At 37.8% G+C, this 25,925-nt stretch overlaps 1 protein-coding gene across 1 annotated transcript in view; it reads left to right on the top strand.

Annotated features, from left to right (window-relative positions):
• The first annotated feature begins 133 nt into the window (after nucleotides 1-133).
• SLC9C1 (solute carrier family 9 member C1) overlaps nucleotides 134-25,925 on the top strand; it is a 114,478-nt gene continuing 88,686 nt past the window's right edge. The window contains exons 1-7 of the mRNA XM_061192729.1: nucleotides 134-174; nucleotides 819-1,321; nucleotides 7,087-7,191; nucleotides 8,342-8,442; nucleotides 11,152-11,280; nucleotides 20,815-20,980; nucleotides 23,659-23,787. Of these exons, the coding sequence (XP_061048712.1) occupies nucleotides 134-174; nucleotides 819-1,321; nucleotides 7,087-7,191; nucleotides 8,342-8,442; nucleotides 11,152-11,280; nucleotides 20,815-20,980; nucleotides 23,659-23,787 (1,174 nt within the window). The remainder of the gene's footprint in view (nucleotides 175-818; nucleotides 1,322-7,086; nucleotides 7,192-8,341; nucleotides 8,443-11,151; nucleotides 11,281-20,814; nucleotides 20,981-23,658; nucleotides 23,788-25,925) is intronic.

Raw genomic sequence — 25,925 nt, 5'->3', positions numbered from 1 at the left:
GATAACTACTGAGAACCTGCTGTTAGAGCACAGGGAACTCTACTTCACTTTGCTGTACAGTAGAAACTAACACAACATTGTAAAACAACGATACCCCAATTAAAATTAAAAAGTGCTAAGAGGAGTGGCCAAGATGGAGGACTATGAAGACCCTGAGCTCACCCTCTCCCATGGGTACACCAAAATTACAGCTATTCACACATAAATTATTGATGAGAAAAAACTGGAAGACTGGCAGAAAATATCTTGCACAACTAAAGATATAAAGAAGGAGCCACAATGAGATGGATAGGAGAGGTGGAAATGTGGTACAGTCAAGACCCACACCCCTGGGTGGGTAACCCACAAGTGGGAGGATAATTACAATTGCAGAGGTTCTCCCAAAGAAGCAAGGGGTTCGAGACCCAAATTGGGCTCCCCAGCCTGGGGGTACTGCACCAGGAAGATGATTCCTCCAGAACATTTGGCTTTGAAGGCAGGCAGGGCTTGCTTTCAGGAGAGCCAGAGGGCTATAGGAGATAAAGACTGCACTCCCAAAGGGCATACACAGAGTCTCACATGCTTCGGGAACCAGGGCAGAAGCAGTCATTTGAAAGAAGCCTGGATCAGAGAAACATGCTGATCTTGGAGAGCCTCCTGGAGAGGCAGAAGGCAGCAGGGGCTTGCCCCAGGGACATAGACACTGGTGGCAGCCATTTGGGGAGCTCATTCTGCCATGTGGTCTGGGTGCTGGCAAGACCCATTTTGGAATCCTGCCTCTAGCTTATAAGTGCCAGGACTCAGCCCCATCCATCAGCCTGTGGGCTGGGACACCTTAGGACAAGCAATGAGCTGAGTGGAGACACAGCTATACCCACCAGTAGGCTTGCTGCCCTAATACCCCAGAGCCCACACCTGCCTCAGGACCTGGCCCTGTCCACCAGGGGACCCTGGACCCAGGGGTCCTCTGGCACTATCCCTGGGACCCACAGGGTCCTGCAGCCAGAGACTCTGGGATCCAGTTTCATCCACCAGTTAGCTGGCAGTAGCCCTAGGGCCAGCCTCACCCACCAGTGGGTAGACACCAGCCCCAGGACCACGGCAGACCTTCAGTCAGCCACCCTGGGATCTGGAATCACCCACCAGCAGGGCAACACCAGCTCAGAACATGCCAGACCTTGCAGCCAACCATGTCAAAAACCAGCCCCCCTTACCAGCAGGCCTACACAAGCTCTGAGACCTCCAGGGTGCTGTAGATCGAGACTTGGGAACCTGACTCCACCCACAAGTGTGGCAGCTCTAGCCCTGGGATCCTCTAGGCACCAGCCCCACCCAACAGAAGGTAAATACCAGATCTGAGACAACTTGGACACCTCAGCCAGCCACCGTGGGATCTACCCCACTCACCAGTGGGCCAACACCAGCTTTGGGACAGCCCAAACCCAACAGCCAGCCATGTCAAAAACCAGTCCTACCCACCAGCAAGCCAACACTAGATCTGAGGCTGCCAGCCCCACATTCGCCCACTGCAGCACACATCTCTGCCCACCAGTAGACCAGAACTACACCAGGACCTCCTGAGGCCATGTGGCCAGCAGCCTTGTGACCTGAGCCTGTCTTCCAGTGGCTGGGAGCCTCCTTGCAAGGCAAGGCATGGCAACCAACCAAACCAGAGGCCAGAAGGACCCATATAGCCAAAATAGGGAGCACCTCTAGAGCACAGAGCCAAATAAGAATCCAGATTTCAAAATCATTACAAAATTCCTTCCCAAATATTTTATGATGAGAGTGGGAATATGAAAACTGGCTCTATGGTAGTATCACTAAGTAATTTCAATGAAAATATCCTTTTCATATTATGTTTAGAAAAAAGAAATGAGTCTATCATTATTCCAAAAAATTTCCCTAGATAAAGGACTCAGAAGATAAAGTCTATCTTGCCTGTCTTGATTGCATTCTCCTACATGGTTAGAATAGCCATTATCTCCCTCTCTCTCTTTTTTGTTTCCTAACCCAGCAACCTGCATCCTCATATTTCAAAATCGCTATCACTCTGTCTTATCTAGGAGTCTCACTCCCACCAGAATTCTAGGAAAACAGTGTCTATTGCCAGAAATCCACTGTTCCTAAGCTTTAAATTAATATACCAATACAATTTCTGGAGGTTCCTTTTCAACCTTGTTTATTTTATTTTTTTAAAATAAACGGCCTTAAGGCTTCAAGGGTTGCCGTAGATGTGCAGGGGCAATGATGCTGTGTAGCACCTTCTAGGACTGTATTTCGTCAGCCAATCAAGTCAGGGGTTGTGAAGCTGAAGCCAATGGGTGCAGACCAGGGGCGGGGCTTACAGCAAGTAACTGTCAGTGAGGTAGCAGTTAGTTGCGGCTGTTCTAGGGTGAACGGATTAGGTAGCCTTCACTTATCACCTACATACCACACGATACTCCTCCTGAGGCTCTAGATGGTGAGTCCTCCCTTGGCTTCCCCTTCAGGAAGTTGCCCTTCCCCTTGGGTACTTTCTTCCACAAAGAAGAACAAATGCTCCCACAGTATTCCAGCTACAGATTCAGCCAGCCACTCCCTCTTGTAGTTTCCAACTTTCCTATGGCAGCCAATCAAACACTCTTCCGAAGATCAACCAGCCTTTCAGTGTGAATTTCTGTCCCTTAGCCCCTGCCCCTCCTCCATTACACTTCCCATATCAACTTTCCAGACTTCTGCTCACCTGCCTGGTGATTGTACCCTTTGCCTTATGAGGCACCAAGAGGAAAGCACACTGATGCCGTGGTGAATCTCCTCAGGTGTATGCAGCAGAGCCGAGAGGGAGGAAGGGCTCGTTCTGAGTGAAGAAACCTTAGGAGGGCAACAGGCTGCTCACCTTCAGAGTCTGTGAGTAAGGCCCCGCTGTATTGTGTGGAGAGTCTTCTGCAGAGACAACCCAACCCCAGTTCTGTATCTGTCATAAATCAATGAGAGCTTTACAGCTAATGAAGATTACTGGGATCCCACAGCTCTCTTTTCACGATAATTTTGTCACCTAATTCCTGCAAAATGTGGTGATTAAAAGGAAGAAAGATTTCCCATTTTCAAGTACAGAGTGAATCAGTACGATTTCCACTCCATGAGAGAGGATTTCTCAAGGCTGAGTGATGTTGAGGACAAATCCACATGCCACTTTTGAGAGGACGGTTATTAACTCCACACAGAAAGAGATTTGAGGCATTATTTAATTTATTGATAAGTTAATATAGGAAACCTATGTGGCAATTTCAAGACAAATCAATATTTTTTACTTAATGAGACATTAACTCATAAACTTATTCAAAATTGTCAAAAGTCAAGTTAAGCTGAAGAAGAGTTTTAATTACATTGAAAAACTGTTTAATCTAAGCTGCTACTTCTTTACCCATATCCTTTAAAGTATCAAACTAGAATAATATTAGCATTTACATGCTAACTTAACATGAGATCATTTTGGTCAGGGGAAAAGTTTGTTAGGAGAATTTGGAGTAGAGGTTGAAGAAGCCAAATTGAGTATTTACAGCCAAACAGGGAAATTCTGTTGAACTTGATCATATATGTCCCTAAAGTTCAAGAATAATTAAGATTTGGAGTAATTTTATTCTTTTATGAAAGGGATTTATTAGGATTGAATGTAGAAACACTTATTAAGGTTTTCTTTTTTTTTCTTTCTTTATTTTTTTATTGGGATATAGTTGTTTTACAATGCTGTGTTAGATTCTACTGTACAGCGAAGTGGAGTTCCCTGTGCTATACAGTAGGTTCTCATTAGTAATCTATTTTTTACATATTAGTGTATATATGTCAATCCCAATCTCCCAATTCATCCCACCCCCCCCCTTCCCCTCTTGGTGCCCATACGTTTGTTCTCTACACCTGTGTCTCTATTTCTGCCTTGCAAACAGGTTCATCTGTACCATTTTCCTAGATTCCACATATATGCGTTAATAATATATGATACTTGTTTTTCTCTTTCTGACTTACTTCACTCTGTATGACAGCCTCTAGGTCCATCCACATCTCTACAAATGACCCCATTTTGTTCCTTTTTATGGCTGAGTAATATTCCATTGTATGTATGTACCACATCTTCTTTATCAATTCATCTGTCGATGGGCGTTTAGGTTGCTTCCATGACCTGGCTATTGTAAATAGTGCCGCAATGAACATTGGGGTGCATGTGTCTTTTTGAGTTATGGTTATTAAGGTTTCAAATAAACAATTTTAGAAATGAGAAAATGCTTATGGGAACATGTATCCCTGCTTTTAGTTTGGAAAACAATAGTTTCCTTAACCGTATTAAATTCTGAGAGCCTATAGGAATGTATAACTATGATGCAGAAAATATTTTTCCTTTTTTGGTCAAACCCGTTTGCTCCAGAATATTTAGTCCTGGAGTAATAGTGAGAAAATTAATAGGTGAAATTGACAATATTTTCCTAAATAGTTTGATGCTGAGAGCAAATACCATCAGTCTATCACAATGTTCTTCCCTAATGGCACAGATTTCTCCTAGAGCAGTGTTTCTAAATAATGGCTGATTATTAGAATCACTGGGAAGTTTTTAGGTTCCTAATACTCAGGCTGCACCTTAGACCGATTAAATTAACCTCTGTGGTGCCACCCACGTATCTGTATTTTTAAAACTCTCTGATTCCAATATGCAGTCAAGGTTGAAAATCTCTGTCTTAGAGGGATAACTGAGCTTGCTCTCCTCTATCACTTAAATTACTATCAAGATCCCTTGGTCTACTTTCAGTTCTTAACATGTTAAAGTGAGGTTAAGGAATTTAGAAATCCCTTGAGAAAAAATGAAACAAACCCAAAAAAAGCAGCCCCAAACATCAGGGAACTGGTCTGACACCCAGAGCTAGGTGTCACTTAGTGTTACTACAAGCTAGTCTGATGCTCACAGCTAGTCCATGTTGTTCTCCTGTTGGACATAATCTCACAGAACATCAAAATCAGATGAGTTCACTAGGAGACCGTAAATAGAGTTGTACAAAAAGAAGTCACCATGCAACCCATACAGTACCAAACATCCCCTCCCTCATCTAAAATGAGTGGCTGCTGCTTCTGTACTCATCACAGCTTTATCCCCATTCTAATCTGCTTTCGCTATACATAAGATTTATCGCGATACCCCATCACAGAATTGTCCTTGCTTTCTGACAGCACCCAAGTTATAGTAAACTCTCACTTCCTTAGACCCTCTCCAAAATTACCCAGATCCACAGTTAGTTCTTTCTAACATCCTTTTACTGAACCTCCCAACAGTTCCCCAGGGTGAATGGCCTCCCTCACTGAGACACATAATAATCCAAACTTGTCAACTACAGATGTGTTTCTGGGGTCTTCACCAGAAGGGCACTGATACCCTTTCTCAAAATACCTGACTCAAGAATATTGAAAATAAGCTGGCTTTGAGACTGAAAATTGAGCAATGCTGCCTTTGAATTGGGTGAATCACAGTGGTTACTAACGTTGGCTACACATTAAAATTGCCTGGGGAGCCCAAGCTGCCACCTAGACTGATTTAAATAGGAATCGCTGAGGATAAGACTCAGGCAATAGTATCGTTATAGCTCCCCAGGTGATTTCAAATAAACTTATAAATACAGGGAGAGGAATTACATAGACTGGGAAACTATACAGATTAGAAAACTGAGGCCAACAGCAAGTTGCCCAGAGTCTTTTACCTTGCAAGCAGCAGCCCATCAGATCTTTGCATGCAGAGAGTCGCAATCTGACCAGAGAGTCGGCACTTTTACATTGGTGTTAATATGGTACAACGTTTGTAAACAGTGTTCATGAGGCCCTTTGATGCTGGTGATACAATACCATGTGGAAAGAAGCAGAAAGTATAATTATATAAGGATGAACAGAACTATGTAAATAAAATATATAAAAGCCACTAGATAACATGACTGTGCATATTTTTTTTTCTGTTTTTGAAATGCTTCTTTACATATTTATTTCAAAAATATTCACAATAAGCATGTATTCATTTAATTTTCTTTCAAAAGTTTGTTTTTATAGTCAGTAAAGAGCATATTATAAAACATATGTATGTGAAATATGAAACTGAAAAAGACATTGCTGGATTGTGAGAGGAAGTTTAGTAATAACTAATTGATTGCTTAGCGAGGCAGCCAGATGAGATGCTAATGGACACTAGAAAAGGTTAAGCCAATATTATGAGAGAATTGGAAGAGTTCCCTGCATGAAGTTTAAGACCCCGATGTAAAACTTTCCTCACCATGGGAAGCAAGTGGGATTGGCAGACTGCAGCTATCACCTATTTCTTCAAACCAAGACACACCATGGCCCTTGTTCCTTTTCCAAGAAGTAACAATAGAAACATGGAACAACTCCCTTGTTTTAAATCATTTTGTTTTCAATATTTTTCTTAGGTCCTTGGTTGCTATAAAAATATTTAAAAGTTAGAGAAAACATAGCCCATCAATGTCTCAAAGGAGATAAAAGAAGGCTGTTATTGAACATCATCACGGTTTATTAATTTCTGTCTGGATAGAACAACAAAAGAGATCAGAATATTCTCACCACCACCACTTCCTACTTTGGAATAGCTGCCAGAACATGCTTCCAGAGGCTCAGATAAGCTGAGAGCAAACCCCTCAGTTGTCCATCCTCAGAACTAAGTAACCTGTACCAGCTTGTGGTCCTGGTGAATGGTTAGATGAAAAATCCTCTTTTCAGCTGGATAGATACAGGGTGAAAAATAGCTGAGTAGTGCTTGGCATCATAAGAACACAGGATGACACTGGCTCGTCTCTATCACTTGGGGTTGTAATTCTTCTATCATTTAAATTGAAAACATCGTGGAAGAGGGAGGCATCCCTAATTTTGGCACACCCTAAGAAATCACTAGAAATAACTAAAGAGAAATATAGGCTTTTTATTTATTTTTTAAGAAAAGCTGTAGAAGGCCACCAAGAAGGAAAATCTTATGTTCTTTTGGTCCTAGGTGAGTTTTGCAGAGAGTCCTAAGAGTTGGATTCAGACGGCCTATGAGAAACCACAGGATGAATGGCCCTGTTTCTAATTTGACTTTTCTTAACAAAGGATTTACCAACATATGGCTGGATTTTTTTAGGAATACATTCATGCAAAGTTCTCAGGACCTCCCTGAAATCATTCTAATATTGTCTTTGATCTGTACAATCGGAGGTAGGTGTAATTCTTTTTATTTAAGTGTGTCTTGTGGATGTATTTTGTAAATGTCACCAGAGAGAATTAAGAAAAGTAGCAATAATAGGAAATTAGATTTTTTTTTCTAAATTCATACCTCTATACCAAGATTTTCAATCAGATGAATCCAACAGTAATCTGCCTCTGAGGAGAGACCCTGTAGATCTGATCCACATTCTTCACCTCTATTGAGTTCAGAGTATTCATACCTTCTTACTTGCTAGGTCGTGGTTAGATTTAAGTGATGTGGGGAATTGAACCAGATAAGCAGAAAATCAAAGGTTAGGGATTTTATTGTTACTTGCATCATCATAAACTAGAGTTTCATTCATATTTTAAAATTAGCTGTCCCACAGATTTCTTCACTTGGAAAAAGAATTTTCAAAGTGATGGGTCTTCTGAATGATTCAGTTACTTTTTAACCCCTTGGTAGGTGTTCCCTTAGGTTTTGTCCAAATGGTAAATTATGCCCAGCTTTTATGAGAAGAAAAGAACACTGTAGAAATCAAAAGAAAGCACATTTTTTGCATCCTTTGACCTGATTAGGAATTGTATTACAAAGAATTAGAAACATTAAACTGAAGGAAATGCTGTGATATTGCTTATTGCACTTTGAAAAAAATTATGAACAAAGTTAAATATTCATTATAGACTTTCTAATGGGTAGTAGGTAATTAGTAATAGGTAGTTAGTTTTTCTCATTATTAAATTATTATACTAATTCCTCATTGTTATCTTGGGAATCAGCCAGGATATTTCATTTAAGTTTAGTAGTTTATTAATCCCTCATTGCAGGATTGCTAAAGAAATGAATATCTGATTTATAGCATGTACATAAACTACTATAAATATTTTAGTAGGAACACAAGAACCAATATAAATAGCAATATTTAGTAAAGATTCTAAGAAAATGGTAGACTTTGTAAAAGAAGTAAAGCATGAATTTAGTGGATGACCAATTATACTGATTCTATATGCTTAAGTGTGAGGGAGGGTTTCAGTTACAGGAATATAGCAAGTAAGGGGCGGTGCAGTATTTCATTGTCCTCAGTATTAAGAAGTCATATCAAATTAAAGTTCTATAAATGTGGTATTTCACTGCCTTTCAATAGACATATTTTTTTTGCAGCATTTTTGAACCTACACTTGAAAGACTTTCCAATTCCTCTCCCTGTGATATTATTTTTATTTGGATGCAGTTTTGAAATGTTAAGTTTTACATCTGACCAGGTGTGTATAGTAAATATGAGTATTTTATATATATGACTATATCTAAGATTCATATAAATACAAAGATGGCTTAAGAAAATTTGTAAACGTATTTCTTCACTGCTCTGCCAGTTGATAGATGCTTATGATGTGGATAACATCATATCAGCTGTGTAGAAGAAGGAACCAGGCATGAAAGAGCTGAAATCCAGGTAACATAGTCAAAACAGAGCCTAGGTCTGAAACTAGGTAGGCAATTCAGAATAAGTACACGTACAGATGCTAAGAATGTGAGTAGCTGAGTATTTAATCAGAATTCAAAACCTTAGACAAGAAATTGGTAAACAAGATAGAAGCCCAGAGAGACTTTGAGCTACTGATACAGGACTCTAGTAGCAAGAGAATTCTGACATTGAACCAATCTATTGCCTCAGGAATGTTTCATAGGGTTCCCATTAGAATAGAGGCTACTCTCTACGTGCACCTGCCTTAGAATATTTCAAGAAACATACACTGAACCTCTTACATGGAGTTGGAAGTGAGGAACAAGACAAACTATACAGTCAAGGCATATACAGTATTACTAAATAGTTGGGAAGAGCTGGAGTCAGGTAAAGGAGAGACAATATGCTTACTACAAGGAATATAGAATGCATTATTGACACATTAAATAGTCCTCTAGCCCAGGGGTTGGCGGCAGAGTGTTTTCTGTAAAAGGTCATATAGTGCATGTTTTAGACTATGAAGACCATATGATCTCTGTCACAACTACTCAACTCTACCATTGTAGTTTAAAAGCAGCCATAGACAATACATAAGTAAATTGGTATGGCTGTATTCCAATAATACTTTATTTACAAAAACAGGCATTGAGCCAGATTTGTTCCCAGGGCCCATAGTTTGCCAACACCTGCCCTAGTTAATCAGTATATAAATACGAACGTGTGTGAAAATGATTGACTTTCCCAAACAAATTTAACCAATGATGTTAAAAACCATAATGGAAACCATGTATCCATGCCAGAACCAGAAGCAGATTACTCCTTCATTTGTCATGAACAGGTTTTATAATCATCTGATTTTTGACATAAATGCAATTTTAAGTACTTCTATAAACTTTACTATTTGTCAACAACTCTTTAAAGGAAGGGACCAAATGTTGAGAACAGTGAACGGTCTAAGATTTTACGCAACTTTCAATCTAATAATTTCGCTTGCCACAGTTTCACGGTCCTGGCAAAAGACAGGGACTCCTGGGCTAGAGACAAAGGACTTTATTACTCATAGCAATAACAGAAGCCAGAGTATCAGCATTTTCTTGTCCCTGTTCCATGAGCCCCACAGGGAGAAGTAAAGAGGGCAAGGTGAAACCTGCATACACAATGGGTTGCATTATAGGAGAAGAAATCTGAGCTTAGAGAACTTGAATATTTTATGATGGGCAGTGAGCTCATCTGCCCTCTTGCTCCAGAGAGAGATAATATCTTTATAACACTGGACAGTATAGTAAACCTGCCTTTTTCTCTGGAGGGAGACACTTGCTTTATCTTCCAAAGCTGTTAGCCATACAAATATTCTTGAAAGAAAATATTCCTGGAAGAAAAGCAGTCAGTGCCTCCATCCATAGAATACAGAGAAACACAAGAGCCCCATGAAGAGTCATCTCCCAAATGCAAGGATAGCGCCTAACACAGTAGGTACTCAGTATTTCCTTAATGAGTGAATGTTGAATGGATGTGTTAACGAACCAAACTGGCTCAGCTTGCCCATGGGCAGTAAAGCCAATCTACTGACAGTGGGTTGTGGTGAAGGAAAGTGCAGCGTTTATAGTAAGGTGCCATACAAGGAGTACGGGACAGCTAGTGCTCAAAAAGCCTGAACTCCCCAATGGGTTTCAGCAAAGTATTTTTAAAAGCAAGGCAAAGGAAGGGAGTCCCAGGGTATGTGATGAGCTCATGCACAATTCTCTGATTGGTTGATGGTGAGGTAAAGTAAAAAGATCAAAAATTGTTGCAAATATTTCCTGGTTCCAGCCAGCCTCCTGAAGGGATGTGTTAATTTCTTTCATTTGGTGGGGGTTTTAGCATCCATAAAACAACTCAGGAAATGTGCCTGAGATACTATTATCTAGGTACTTCAGAGAAGACCTAAAGCAGAGGATATAAGGGAGACATCTCTCTGGGGAAGGCCCCATAGGGTCCTGCTTGGTTACAGATGCCCATATAGGATTTAAAACTATCAACTAAATATTTTAGGATAAACACCATTAATTGGTTATTTCATAATCTGCATTACCTTCCTAGTCTCTATCCCTGCTATTCTTCCATACACATCTTCTGTATAATCCATGGCTAATTATATAGTTTCTGGAAATTGACATGATTGTTTACTCCTTTGTGGATTTTTTGCATTATGATCCATCTACCTGAAATCTCTTTCTTTCTCTTGTATGCCTGAAAATCTCCTACGTACCCTTTAGTACTTTTGTCAAACTGTTTCCTATATCGATTCTTAAAAAAAAAAAAAAAAGGCATAGAGATGTTCATTAACCTTTTGCTGTAGTTGGTAATGATCTGATGCAAAATTATGAAAATCCAAGAGTTAAGACTTTAGCACTTACTATGTTGTGATTTATCTTTTTATCTTGTGCTAGGCATAGGAGTGTCTGGCATGTATTCCATGCTAATAGACCAACAGATAAATGAGAAAATAACATTTTTATATTATTAGGTCCAAAAATATGCAGACGCCATACAGTGGATGGATCCACATTTATTTTTTGATATATTTACACCAGTAATTATCTTTAATGTTGCATTTGACATGGATGTTTACCTGCTCCACAAGTTATTTTGGCAGGTAAGAAGTGTTATTTTCAATAATATTATTCACTCATGAACTACTACATGTTATCTATGTTCAGATTTTTTTACGTATTTAAAAATCAACTATATTTAGGTATAATTTATATGCAGTAGTATGCATACATTTTGAGAGTACAGTTTGATGAGTTTTGACAAATATCAACCTATCAAGATATAGAAATTTCCATTATCCTAGAAAATTCCCTCAGACTTCATTGAAGCCAATCCCTCATCAATGCCTCAGAGAGGTAAGTACTGATCCAACTTTCTCTTTTTTAATGATTCAATTTCATTTGATTTACCTTAGAAATTCTGTCCAAATATTATGCAATTTTTGGTACAGATAGTCATTTGCAAGGTCATGGGGTACAAGTGCCAAGACTAACTTTCTCATTACTTGTCATTTCCATATAGTATATTTCTTTTGAATATTAATTCAAAGAGAAAAGTAGGAAATCATTTCTATAGCCTTGTTATTAAAGTTTCAAATAGATGCCAGGTGAAAAAATTTGCATAGTGACTATTACAGGCATTATTTTCAAAAGTCATTCCTAAGCAAGATAAATTATATTCAATTAAATTGATTAAAAAACCCATTACATATTGTTTTTAGCAGGTTCTTCAAGATTTACATAACAGTTTCATTGTCTTCCATGTATGACTTAGATTCACAATCAAAAATAAGTCTCCACTTTGATACCACTGTAGTTTTCTTTTTTCCAAAAGTTTTTACTTTTGATGAAGTTCAATTCATCAATTTTTTCTTTTAGAATTTGTGTTTTTATGTCGTATTAAAAATTATTTGCCTAATTTAAGGTCACTAAGATCTTTTGCTATGTTTTCTTCTAGAAGTTTAATAGTTTTAGATTTCACATTTAGGTCTAAGGTCCAATTTGAGTTAATTTTTTTATATGATGTGAGATGGGTGTTCTGTTTCATTTTTTTTTCATATGGATGTTCAATTTTTACAAAATCATTTTTCTTCTTCCATTTTTTTCTCTTTTTTTCCTTCTTCCAGTTTTATTGAGATATAACCAATATAGAGCACCATATAAGTTTAAGGGGTACAGCATTATTTGCCTCACATACATCATGAAATGATTATCATAATAAATTTAGTGAACATCCATCATCTCATACAGATACAAAATTAAAGAAATAGAAAAAAATATTTTTCTTTGTAATGAGAACCCTTAGGATTTACTCTCTTAACAACTTTTGTATGTAACACACAGCAGTGTTCATTATATTCATCATATTGTTGTACATCACATCCCTACTACTTATTTATTTTATAGTTGAAAGTTTGTACCTCTGGACTGCCTTCATCCAATTCTCCCCCTCACACCCCCTCCCACCCTGCCTCTGGTAACCACAAATCTGATCTCCTTTTCTATGAGTTTGGTTGCTTGTTTGTTTATTTTTGAAGTATAATTGACCTACACCACTGTGTTAGTTCCTGTTATACAACACAGTGATTTGATGTTTATATACTTTTCAAAATGATCATCATGATGTCTAGTTACAATATGTCACCATACAAAGATATTAAATAGTTATTGCCTATATTACCCACACTGTACATTTCATACCTGTGAATCATTTATTTTGCAACTGGAAGTTTGTATGTCTTAATCTCCCTCACCTATTTCTTTCCTTCTCCCAACCCCCTCTCCAGGTGGTTACCTGTTTGTTCTCTATATCTATAAATCTGTTTCTGTTTTGTTACATTTGTTCAGTTAGCATGATACCCTCTAGGTCCATCTATGTTGCCGCAAATGGCAATATTTCATTCTTTTGTGGTTGAGTAATATTCCATTGTGTGTCTGTATGTGTTTGTATATATATATATATACACATATATAAACCACATCTTCTTTATCCATCTATCGAAGAACATTTAGGTTGCTTCCATACCTTGGCTATTGTAAGTAATGCTGCAATGAACATAGAGTGCACATATCTTTTTGAATGAGCATTTTCATTTGCTTTGTATAAATACCTAAAAGTGGAATTGCTGGGTGGTATGGTAGTTCTATTTTTAATTTTCTGAGGAATCTCCATACCGTTTTCCATAGTGGCTGCACCAATTTACATTCCCATGAATGGTGCGTGAGGTTTCCCTTTTCTCTACATCCTCTCTAAAACTTATTTGTTGTCTTTTTGATAATAGCCATTCTGACAGATGTGAGGCGATACCTCATTGTTGAAATCAGGGATTTGCATTTCCCTGATGATTAGTGACGTTGAGCACATTTTCATATGCCTATTGGCCATTTGTCTGTCTTCTTTGGAAAAATGTCTATTCAGATCCTCTGCCCATTACTTAATGGGGTTGTTTGTTTGTTTTTGATGTTAAGTAGTATGAGCTCTTTGTAAATTTTGGATCTTAACCCCTTATTCAATATATTGTTTGCAAATATCTTCTCCCATTCAGTAGGTGATCTTTTTGTTTTGTTGATAGTTTCCTTCACTATGCAAAAGCTTTCTAGTTTCATGTAGTCCCATTTATTTATTTTTGCTTTTGTTTCCCTTGCCTGAAGAGACATAGCCAAAAAAAACGTTCCTAAGACTGATAACAAAGATCTTACTACCTATGTTTTCTTCTAGAAGTTTTTCAGGTCTTACACTTAAGTCTTTAATCCATTTTGAATTTATTTTTGTGCAGGATGTGAGAGAGTAGAACACATCCTGCACAAAGAGAGAGTAGTAGTATTTTGCATGTAGCTATTCAGTTTTCTCAACACCATTTATTGAAGAGGCTGCCTTTCCCCCGTTGTATATTTCTCCCTCCTTTGTCGTAGACTAATTGCCTATATAAGTGTGGGTTCATTTCTGGGCTTTCCATTCTGTTCCATTGATGCATGTTGCTGATCTCTTAAGCTCACATGCATTTTAACAACCCTGCATTTTTATTCCCCCCTCACATTTACTGTTTTTGACATCATATTTTACATATTTTTGCTTTATGTATCCCTTTACTACTTATTGTTGATATAGATGATTTTACTACTTTGGTCTTTTTACCTTCCTACTAGCTTTTAAGTGGTTGATCTACTACCTTTACTGTATATTTGCCTTTACCAATGAGATTTTTTCCTTTCATAATTTTCATATTTCTAGTTGTAGCCTTTTCCTTTTCACTTAGAGAAGTACGTTTAACATTTCTTGTAAAGCTGGTTTGGTGGTGCTGGACTCTTTTAGCTTTTGCTTTTCTATAAAACTTTTCATCTCTCCATCAAATCTTAATTAAAGCCTTGCTGGGTAGAGTAGTCTTGTTTCTAGGTTTTTCCCTCTTATCACTTTAAATATATCATACCACTCCTTTCTGGCCTGCAGAGTTTCTGCTGAAAAGTCTGCTGACCATCTTTTGGGAATTCCCTTGTATGTAACTTGTTGCTTTTCCCTTGCTGCTTTTAATATTCTTGCTTTAACTTTATGATCATTACCTTGAACTCTTTATCAGGTAGATTGCTTATCTCCACTTCACTTAGTTCTTCTGGGGTTTTATCTTCTTCCTTCATTTGGAACATATTCCTCTGCTGTTTCATTCTGCCTAATTTGCTGTTTTATTTATATGTATCTGGTAAGTTAGTTACATTTTCCAACCTTGGAGAAGTGGTCTTTTTTAGAAGTCCTCTGTGACCCAGCAACACACTCTCCTCTCATCACCAGAGCTGTATCCTCTAGGAGTTCTTCCTATGTGGGCTTTGTGGGTCCTTCTGTTGAAGGAGGATGGCTACTATGTGTATTCTGGTAGATGTGGCTGACCCCCAGTCCAGTTGGTTGCCAGGTCCTGCCTTGTGTGGATGCTGCCAGCTGCTGGTGGGCAGGGCCAGGCCACAAAGCAGCTGCCTGCAGAACCCTGGGTGGTCCTGGGGCTAGGGCTGGCCCACTGGTGGGCAGAGCTGGGTTCTGGAGTGGGTGGTTGTGGGACCTGGTATCCTGGGTCTAGTGTCTGCTTCTGGTGGGTGGGCCCAGTTCCTGACACAGCTGATTACAGGGTCTGGAGTACCCCAAAGTTCATGTTGGCCTGTTGGTGAGTAGGGCTGAACCCGGAGGTGGGGAGCTGAGGGGTCAAAGATGTCTCAGAGCTGGTGTCAGCTTGCTGATGGGCTTGGTCGTTGGGTACCAGGGCTGGTGTTGGCCTGCTGATGGACAGGGCCATGGTCCAGGGGGTCCTGGAGCAAGTGCTGTCCTGCTGATCTGGATGACTTTGGTGCTCTGGTGGTCCCCGGGCTCATGTCCACCCACTGGTGAGTGAGGATGAGTCCTGGGGCTAGTGCCAGCCCACTGGTGAGTGGAGCTATGGCCTAGGTTCTCTGGCTGCAGGGCCCTGAGGGTCCTGGAATTGGTGTGTTGGCCTGCTAGTGGGCAGAGCTGGGGCCTGGGTGGTCCTGGGGCTAGTGCCAGCCCGTTGGTGGGTGAGGCTTGTCTAGGGGCTAGTGCCAGCTTGATGGTGGGCAGAGCCAGGTCCCTACAGATGGCTGTGGATATGCAGGGGATCCCAGGACTAGTGCCAGTACATTGGTGTGTGGGCTTGGATCCTAGGCCTTTTGGTGGACAGGGCTGTGTCCCAGGATAGTTGTACACTCAGAGAGTGTTAAGGCAATTGGCCCGCTGGTGGGTGGGGCTATATTCTCACCCAGGTAGCTGCTTGGCCTGAGGCGTCCCAGTACTTTTGCCAACGGGCTGGTGGGCAGGGCCAGGTCCTGGCACTAATAAGCTAGAGGGAGGATTCCAAAATGGCACTTGCTTAGCACCAGTGCTCATGTGGTAGAACAAGGTCCCCCAAATGGCTGCCACCAGTGTCTATGTCTCCAAGGTGAGCTCCAGTTTCATCCTTCCTCTCTGAGAGGCTCTCTGAGATCAGCAGGTGGGTCTGATCCAGACTCCTTTCAAATCACTGCTTCTGCCCTGGGTCCCAGAGCATCTGAGATTTTGTGTGTGCCCTGTAAGAGTGGAGTATCTATTTCCCACAGCCATCTGGCTCTCCCAAAAGCAAGCCCTGCTGGCCTTCAAAGCCAAATGTTCTAGAGGAATCATTTTCATGGTGCAGTATTCCCAGGCTGGGGAGCCTGATGCAGGGCCTGGACCCCTTGATCCTTAGGGAGAGCCTCTGCAATTGTAATTATCCTCCTAGTTGTGGCTCACTCACTGTGGGTATGGATCTTGACTATACCGTGTCTCTGGCCCTTCTACACATCTCATGGTTTGTTTCTTTGGGTTTTTTTTGAAGTATAGTTGATTTAAAATATTATATTAGTTTCAGGTTTACAATGTAGTGTGATTCAGTATTTTTGGAGAACATACTCCATTATAAGTTATTATAAGATAATGACTATAATTCCCTGTACTATACAATATATTCTTGTTGCTTATCTATTTTATACATGCTAGTTTGTGTCTGTTGATCCCATACACTTAATTTGTCCCTTCTCCTTTTGGTAACCACTAATTTGTTTTCTATGTCTATGAGTCTGTTTCTGTTTTGCATATACATTCATTTGTATTAATTTTTTAGATTCCACATATAAATGATATCATATAGTATTGGTCTTTCTCTGTCTGGCTTATTTCACTAAGCATAATATTTTCTAAGTCCAACCACATTGCTGCAAATGGCAGAATTTCATTCTTTTTTGCATTGGTTGTATAGTGGTGAGCATAGGTGCCTTCCATTCTTTTTATGGCTGAGTAATAGTCTATGGAATACGTATACCACATCTTCTTTATCCATTTATCTGTTGATGGGCACTTGGGTTGTCATGGTTTGTTCTTTATATAGTTAGTTGTAGAAGATCTTTTCTGCTAGTCTTCTGGTCTTTCTCAACAAAAGCTACTCTGTAAATAGTTGTAATTTTGATGTTCCAATGAGAGGAGGTGAGCTCGAGGTCTTTCCACGCATCCCCCCGTCTTTGCCACTGCCCTCTATATTCAAAAATTTTAAAACTTTGCTCCAAATTATAAAACAGAAAACAAGGAAAAAGTATAAAGTGTGAAAAAAGTAAATTCAGCTCTATATTTTAGTGAATAAACTGTATCTTTTCAATTGTCTAACATGTTGAAGACTCAAGAAAGACATTATGGAGGAAAAAAGTAACTCAAAAAAATCTGACTGGCAGAACTTAATGCCACTTATGATTTTAACTCTGAGATACTATAAGAAAGCTATTATTAAATATATTAGGTCCAGTAAAAGGAAATTACTGATAAAAGTTGTGTTTCAAATACCCACCTTCTAAAATTTCCCACATCCACACGTAAAAGAACAACACAGAGAAGACTACTCACAGAAACAGCAATAATCCTAATTCACAAACTATTATGATTATTTTCTAATCATGTGATATTTGGACCCCTCCAGGAAAGACCTTGAGAAAAAATACTCTAGATTATAAGCAGGATGTGCATTTCTTTCAAAGTAATCAATACAGTTTTGTAAGTATAAGGCCGTTACCTAAAATACATTAGAATCAAAACTATTAAAATAATTTACACTTGAAACAGAGTCCAGGCAAATGAAATTCAGACAAATTACCAAAAAAATGAAATTGAAAATAATAGAGATATAATAGTAGTTTGAGCTGGTTCTAGTGTTCCCTGTCAAGCCGTCTCCTGAGTCTCTGTTCATCTGGGGGGTCAGCTGAGGTAGGATGAGCTAGATGGCTCTGCTCATATGTCTTTTGGTTGGTACTGTTAGTATTGGCTATAGGCAATGAGTGTCACTGTATATGTATCTCATTATCCAGGCAATTATTCCAGGTTTCTTCACATGGTGATTTCAGAGTCTCAAACATCAGCGGGAGAGGGCAAACTTGAATTTACTAGTGCTTTTTAAGAAAAAATTTTTATTGAAGTATAGTTGACATATAACATTTTATAAGTTACTGGTGTACAATATAGTGATTCACAACTTTTTAAAGTTATACTCCATTTATAGTTATTATAAAATATTGGCTATATTCCCTGTGTTGTATGATATATCACTGTAGCTTATTTTATGCATAATAGTTTGTATCTTTTAATCCTCTACCCCTATATTGCCCCTCCCCACTTCCCTCTCCCCACTTTTTAAGTCTCTAGTTATATCACGTTTGCTCTTGTTCAGTCAGTATGGAAGATAGCTACCCAATGGTGTGGAATCAGGGAGCAGAATTACTGCAGCCATTTTTGCAAACAATATACTATGTGATTTATTGAGGTATCAACAGCTATTTGGTGGAAGAACAAGGATTTGGATATCCTGACCCTCAATCCTCTTGTCTCAAAGCCTCATTTTAATTTGTTCCTTTGAACAGGAGTTAGTAATACAACTCCCTTTACCACCAAAACCTTAAATTGAGAATTCAGCCACCCTAGAGGTAAATTACCTAGGGGACCTTGATTTTCTTTCACCATTCTGATGCTGTTATCAAGCTTTATCCACCAAAGACTCCCTCTCAATAGTGTCAGGCCTCAGTAATGCCATATAAGCACTCTGTCATTGTTCTGTCCATTTTAAGATTGGGTTAGAAATGTCTGATTAAGTGACTTAACCAAAATCACTCAGGACTAGCACCCAGGCCTCCTGAATCAGAGTCCAGTTATTCCCCAACTGGACCCTAACTCTGCAAGAATGTCCCTGTACAAACAAAAGACTAAAATAATCAGAAAGAAGATAGCTTTTAATATTTTAGCTCTTCTGAATTCTCTTTTTCATTAACTGCATTAGGTATGTCTTTCTCCAGTGCCTATTGCAATGCCTCATTGCATAGTAGGTAGTGAATAAATGTGTAATAAATAAGGGGCTAAGAACTTGTGCTTTTTCATTTTTCTTGATGTAGCAAAAGCTGAGACAGGAACCTGGGGATTTTATTTGATTTTACTTCTATGGAGAATTGTTTTAAATGGGAATGATTAGTACACTGCTGGTGGCTGTGTTTGCTGGTAAAACTTTTTGGAGGATATATTAGTAATCTCTATGGAAAGTCCCAAAATGATGCATGTCTTTAATTTTACTCATTGAAATTCTAAGGATATAATTAAGGATGTATGATATTGCTGTTTTTAATTTTATATTGGCAGTAAGAGCATTTTTCAACGTCATTATGAAATTCTTAGTTATCCATTTTTATTTTACTTTATTTTTAAATTGAGATATAATTGACATATAACATTATGTTAGCTTCAGGTGTGCAACATAATGATTTGATATTTGTATATATTTCAGAATGATCACCAAAATAAGTCTAGTTAACATCCATCACCACACATAGTTACAAATCATTTTTCTTGTGATAAGAACTTTTAAGACCTACCCTCTTAGCAAATTTCGAATATGAAATACACTATTGTTGTTAACTATAGTCACCATACTGTATATTGCATCCCCTATTATGCTTTATTTGTTTTATAACTGGAAATTGGTATCTTTTGACCCCTTTTACCCATTTCACACCTCCAACCCCCCACCCCACCCCACTGCCCGCCTCTGTTCTCCGTATCTATGAATTTAGTTTTTTGTTTTTTTAGATTCCACATATAAGTAAGTGAGATCATATGTTATTTGTCTTTCTCTGTATGACTTATTTCACTTAGTATATGCCCTCAAGATCCACCCATATTGTGGCAAATGGCAAGGTTTCTTTCTTTTTCTTATGGCTGAATAATATTCTATATAGATACCACATTTTCCTTATCCATTCATCCATAGATGGGCATTTAGCTTGCTTCCATGTTTTGGCTATTGTAAATAATGCTACAGTGAACATGAGGGTGTAGTTGTGAATTCTCGTAGATACTTTAAGGCACAATCACCACATTTTCCCAAGCACATTTGGTAATAAAATCTTGCTAGATAACCACCACAGGTAGAATAAGAGAAGGTAGAAGGCAATGGTGGGAAGGCAGAAGGCCAGGATCCAGTCCTAGAATAACAGAATGTCCCTTCCCATCTTTTTTCTGGTCCTCTGCCCTTTCTATACATTCCTTCTATTATTTTGTTTTTTCTTTTTTCCCCTCTTTTGTAACTTCTTTCTAAATTTGTGTTCTTTTTTCTATGTTAATAGGCTATGTCTCAGTTTTTATGCATTGTTAAATGTGTATATATATATATATATATATATATATGGTATGTATGTATATACCTTCACACATATACATCTATATTCAGTGGCCTTATCAAGAAAATTAAAAGTTCATTTTTTTTCCATTATGGTTTATTACAGGATATTGAATATAGTTCCCTGTGCTTTATAGTAGGACCTTGTTGTTTATCTATTTTATATGTAGTAGATTGTATAAAAGTTCCTTTTTAACTATAATATGGTATTTCCTGTAACTGGTATTTCTTAGGTCCTAAGAATCTCATTGCAATATTTGTTCCTTATTTCCAGAGTTGCAATCACATAGTTGTTAAATAAGATAATTTAAAATTTCCCTTTAATGGATTGAATGTGATTCTACATCTCCAGTATCCTGATTATCTGCATTTTAAAATGGAATACAAATGCCATCTGATTTTTCTATCTATAAAATTTCTTTGCAGATACTTTTAATTACAATTCCTGGCTTTTTGATTAATTATACCTTAATTCTTTGGTATTTGGCATCTGTGAATAAATTAACTTTGAAAACCACCACATGGTTATTATTTTCAGCTATCCTTGTGAGTTCAGATCCTATGCTGACTTCATCTGCTATAAAAGACCTGGGCAAGTATATTTTTCTCTTTTCCTATATTTAAAATATATTCCATGCTTAAACTGTCTAGTTTTAAGATCTTTTGTTCACTATAGTTTTTCACTATGTGAAGTGAGGTGCTGGGACATTGGGGATTGAATGTAGAGATTCAGGTGGTGATGCTTAGAACAGAAGGAAATGCCAGTGATGGGCTTACTTAGTATTTTAAGTCTGACATTCAGTTGTGGAATAGGGCAAGGGATTATTTTTAATCCTTGACTTTATACATGCTTCTACCCTGAGCCAACAGGGTAGTTCTGCGGGAATCGCAATATTGCATGTACATTGCGGTGACATTTCTATTGCCCAAAACCTCTTTTCTGTTGAAAACACTGTCGTTAAGATAATGCTACTTGTAAAAAAAAAAAAGAGAAAAGCAAAGTCTTTGGAGTGTTTGTCACCATTAAGACCAAAAGCCTAAAAAGTCAAAAACAATAAAATCAATAATGATACAGTGTGTACTATTTTAGGAGAAAGAAATCTATATTTAAAAGTATAAAATACCAAGTCAATGTAACCCAGAAAAAAATCCAAGAGCCTCATTCAAAAGAAAAAATAACCTAATTTGTATTCCCTCAGCTATTTTTTAATGAGAACAAAATCATTTGCTTTAAAGTAGAATTAAAGTAGAATTTTAATATGCCACATACATGCACATACACACACACACTTTTTATGGCCACTTGAAAAGGAAAGAGCTCTCTGAGGCAAGTAGAAACAGAGTAGTGCAGAAACTTCAAGTGTACCTATGTGAATAAAGAAAAGCCAGATCTTTAAGACAAGGAGATTTGTCTGTCCCGCAACCCTGCTTCTATGAGACTCTGTCAATGTCAGGCCCTTTCCTACTCAAAAGATTTGGAAGAGTTCTATGCTACCTGAGAGAATTCCATACTCCTCTTAACTGGAATCTAGTTACTTATTCCACTGACTTCCTGGCTTACCATTGTTGAATTTAAATAATTTCTTTGGGTTAAGTTACAAGGTTGTTCTCATAAACTTTGGCCATCTTGCCATTACTTTTGGAATTTTATTTTTCTCCTCAATTTGCATCTTTAAAAAAATTTTTTTTAAAATAAAGTATCTTTCTCTTGGCAACATTTTTGTCTGAGTTTTCAAAGCAAGACTTTTATATATTTTTTACTTTATTCTCAAAAATAAAATCTGCCCAGGCCAATGTTTGGAGTACATGAATACATTCACATTGTCTTGGGCTTTTTAGGGTCCACTGACTTCTCTTATGTTCCTTGTCTGTTATTTATTTCCAAATACTCACATTTTGTTATCGCCCCATTTTCTAAAATGGAATAGTTATACAACAGTGTCAGTTAGGGTTTGTCTTTGTCTTTGTTTTTGACTAAAAAAACAACACCAAAACATAGTGGCTTAAAACTACAATTATATTTTATTTCTCATGAGTCTGGCAGTTCTGATGGCATGGGCTGGGCTCCACTGATCGTGGCTAGGCTCACTAATGAATCTCCAGTCAGCTGGAGGGTCATCTGGGGACTAAGTGATCTAGGATGGCCTCAACTAGGAAGATCCACCTTTCTTCCATGTATTTCTCACATTCCTCCAGAAGGGTAGCCAGGGAATGCTGCCATGGTGGTGGCAGGGATCCAAGAGAGAGGAAGCAGAAATCTTCCTCAAGCCTCTGCTTGCATCAAGTCTCATTAAAAAAATAATAATAATAATTTTTTTTAATTTAAAAAACAGATCTCTTTGGTGAGAGAAACTGCAACGTCTTACCGCAGAGGGCCTGGATGCAGGGAGAGGTGAAGAATTGGACCATCAAGGCAATTGAACTTCCACAGGAACAGATTGCCTTGGCTTTTCTTCTCTTCCAACAGCATACTTACTGTATTCGATTGTGATCACAACTGTAGAGTGGTTGGTTCACAAGGAGGGTTTTTACCATTTCCTTAATAATATTTCCTTTCTATGGACATTTTGAAAATCATTAAAGATGCTCAAAGTTATAGTTTTGCCCCTACAGGCACATTGAATAGCAAAGAAAAAATGATAATTGATGGATATCTAAACTTAGAATATCATCATAAACAGAGGAGAATTAGGATGAAAGTAGATTATATGAGGGTGCTCTCCATTAATGGAACTTGATTTCTAAAACCATTGAAAGTGATGTATGGGAAAGTCAGACAATTTCTAATTATAGTGTGATTATCAGGACAATTGCCTTAATACTTTGGTTAGTATTTATACCGTGGTATAAAGCCTTGGTTTATAAATATACTTTATTCCTCCACCATCATTTTTTTCTTGTCTTAAATGCATGATGTATGTATTTACATAAACCAAGTCTCAGAATTAAAAATAATAAATTTCATGTTTTCATCTGTGCTTTGAAACAAGGAATGAGAGCTCTAGTTGATTATCTTACTTACATAAACTATAATCAACCACAATTAATTTGGTAACTAATCATGGTGATCTAGACTTAACTTGTAGTTGATACATAATGAAATTTCCTTGAAGGGAGTTTACAAACATGACTAAAGTATACTTAAGTATGTAGGAAAAGTATGTGATATAAATACATAGCTAAGAATATCCTTCTAATTGCTGATAAAATTTTATTCTTCAACGTTGATGAAGTTTTTCCCACCTTAAAAAAATATTTTTCCTTCTGCAGGTCTTTCTAGAGGCCTTGTCAATTTAATTAATGGAGAAAGTCTGATGACCTCTATAGTGTCTTTAATAGTGTTTACTAGTATTATGGATATTAACTTTGGCTTGCAAAAAAAGATAAACTATTCCTTAGGTAAGGACTTATTTTTTTCTTAATTTCTTAAAATTAGAATCCTGTATTTTCTGAAAGCTGATATAGATTTTGTAACACCTTACCATAAGTTATGCTTATACAAACATAATTGTATTAGTATAATGATTTACTCTTTACAAAGCACTACCACACATCCCTTATTTAATATCTGTTGTAGTTTTGTTGTGAGGCTGAGTTGGGACTTTTCACTAGGATGCACATAGAAGCAACATTCCACAGGCCTAAGCTGAAACAGAATGCTTGATAACAAGAATAAGAGATGTTGTTTTTTATGCGTTGAAGATGAACTCAAAAGATAAGCCAGGTAGTGCATCCACCAGTGGCGAGAGGAGGTGGCTTCCCTTCCCTTCGCCCTGGGACTATCTCCCTGCGGGCAAGACAGAAAGCTGTCAGCTCAGGGAGGAAATGTGAGTTATATACAGCCATCTACAGGGCCTGAGCGCAGTGCTTGTAATCAAAGAGACTGTAATATGCCTGGAAGCTCATTTACCACATTCAGATAGCCCTGAACAATAAGTATTTTATTTCCTTTATCATATGTGTATGTGTGCATGTGTGTGTATGAAATAAATGATATATGCACACTATAATGAGTGATTATAAAGTATTTATAAAGTATACAGATGAGTAATTATCACTCAGGACCAGAAATACAGTTACCAGCACTCCCATGAGCATCTTATATGTCCCGTCCCCATGCTTTCAGTGGTTCTCAGAGTGTAGTCTCAATAAAATTAGAAATGAAAAAGGAGAAGTTACAACCAACACCACAGAAATACAAAGGACCATAGGAGACTACTATAGGCAACTATATGCCACTAAAATGGACTACCTAGAAGAAATGGACAATTTTTTAGAAAGGTACAATCTCCCAAGACCGAACCAGGAAGAAATAGAAAATATGAACAGACTAATTACAAGCACTGAAATTGAATCTGTGATTTCAAAAACTCCCAACAAACAAAAGACCAGGGCCAGATGGCTTCACAGGTGAATTCTACCAAACATTTAGAGAAGAATTAATACCTATTCTTCTGAAACTATTCCAAAAAATTGCAGAGGAAAGAACACTGCCAAACTCATTCTATGAGGTCACCATCACTCTCATACCAAAACCACACAAAGATACCAGAAAAAAAAGAAAATTACAGGCCAATATCACTGATGAACGTAGACGCAAAAATCCTCCACAAAACACTAGCAATCCAAATCCAGCAATACAGTAAAAGGATCATACACCATGATCAAGTGAGATTTATTCCAAGGATGCAAGGATTTTTCAGTATCTGCAAATCAATCCATGTGATACACCACATTAACAAATTGAAGAATAAAAACCATATGATCATCTCAATAGATGTAGAAAAAGCTTTTGATAAAATTCAACATCCATTTATGATAAAATCTTTCCAGAAAGTGGGTGTAGAGGGAACCTACCTCAACATAATAAAGGCCATATATGACAAACACACAGCTAACATCACATTCAATAGTGAAAAACTGAAAGCATTTCCTCTGTGATCAGGAACAAGACAAGGATGTTTGCTCTCCCCACTTTTATTCATCATGATTTTGGAAGACCTAGCCACAGATATCAGAGGGGAAAAAAAAAAAAAAAGAATTAAAAGGGATCCAAATTGGAAAAGAAGAAGTAAAACTGTCACTGTTTGCAGATGACATGATACTATACACAGAAAATTCTAAAGACACTGCCATAAAACTACTAGAGCTCATCAATGAATTTGCAGGATACAAAACTAATACACAGAAATCTGTTGAATTTCTATACACTAACAATGAAAGATCAAAAAGGAAAATTAAGAAAACAATCCCATTTACCACCACATCAAAAAAGATAAAATACCTAGGAATAAACCTACCTAAGGTGACAAAAGACCTGTGCTCTGAAAACTGTAAGACGCTGATGAAAGAAATCAAAGATGACACAAACAGATGGAAAGATATACATGTTCTTGGATTGGAAGAATCAATATTGTACAACAAAATGACTATACTACCCAAGGCAATCTACAGAGTCAAGGCAATTCCTATCAAATTACCAATGGCATTTTTCACAGAACTAGAACAAAAAATTTTTTAATTTGTATGGAAACACA

This window comes from Eubalaena glacialis, chromosome 6, assembly GCF_028564815.1.
Source record: "Eubalaena glacialis isolate mEubGla1 chromosome 6, mEubGla1.1.hap2.+ XY, whole genome shotgun sequence".
In the NCBI taxonomy this organism is placed as follows: Eukaryota; Metazoa; Chordata; class Mammalia; order Artiodactyla; family Balaenidae; genus Eubalaena; species Eubalaena glacialis.
This window is presented reverse-complemented; position numbering and strand designations above follow the sequence as displayed.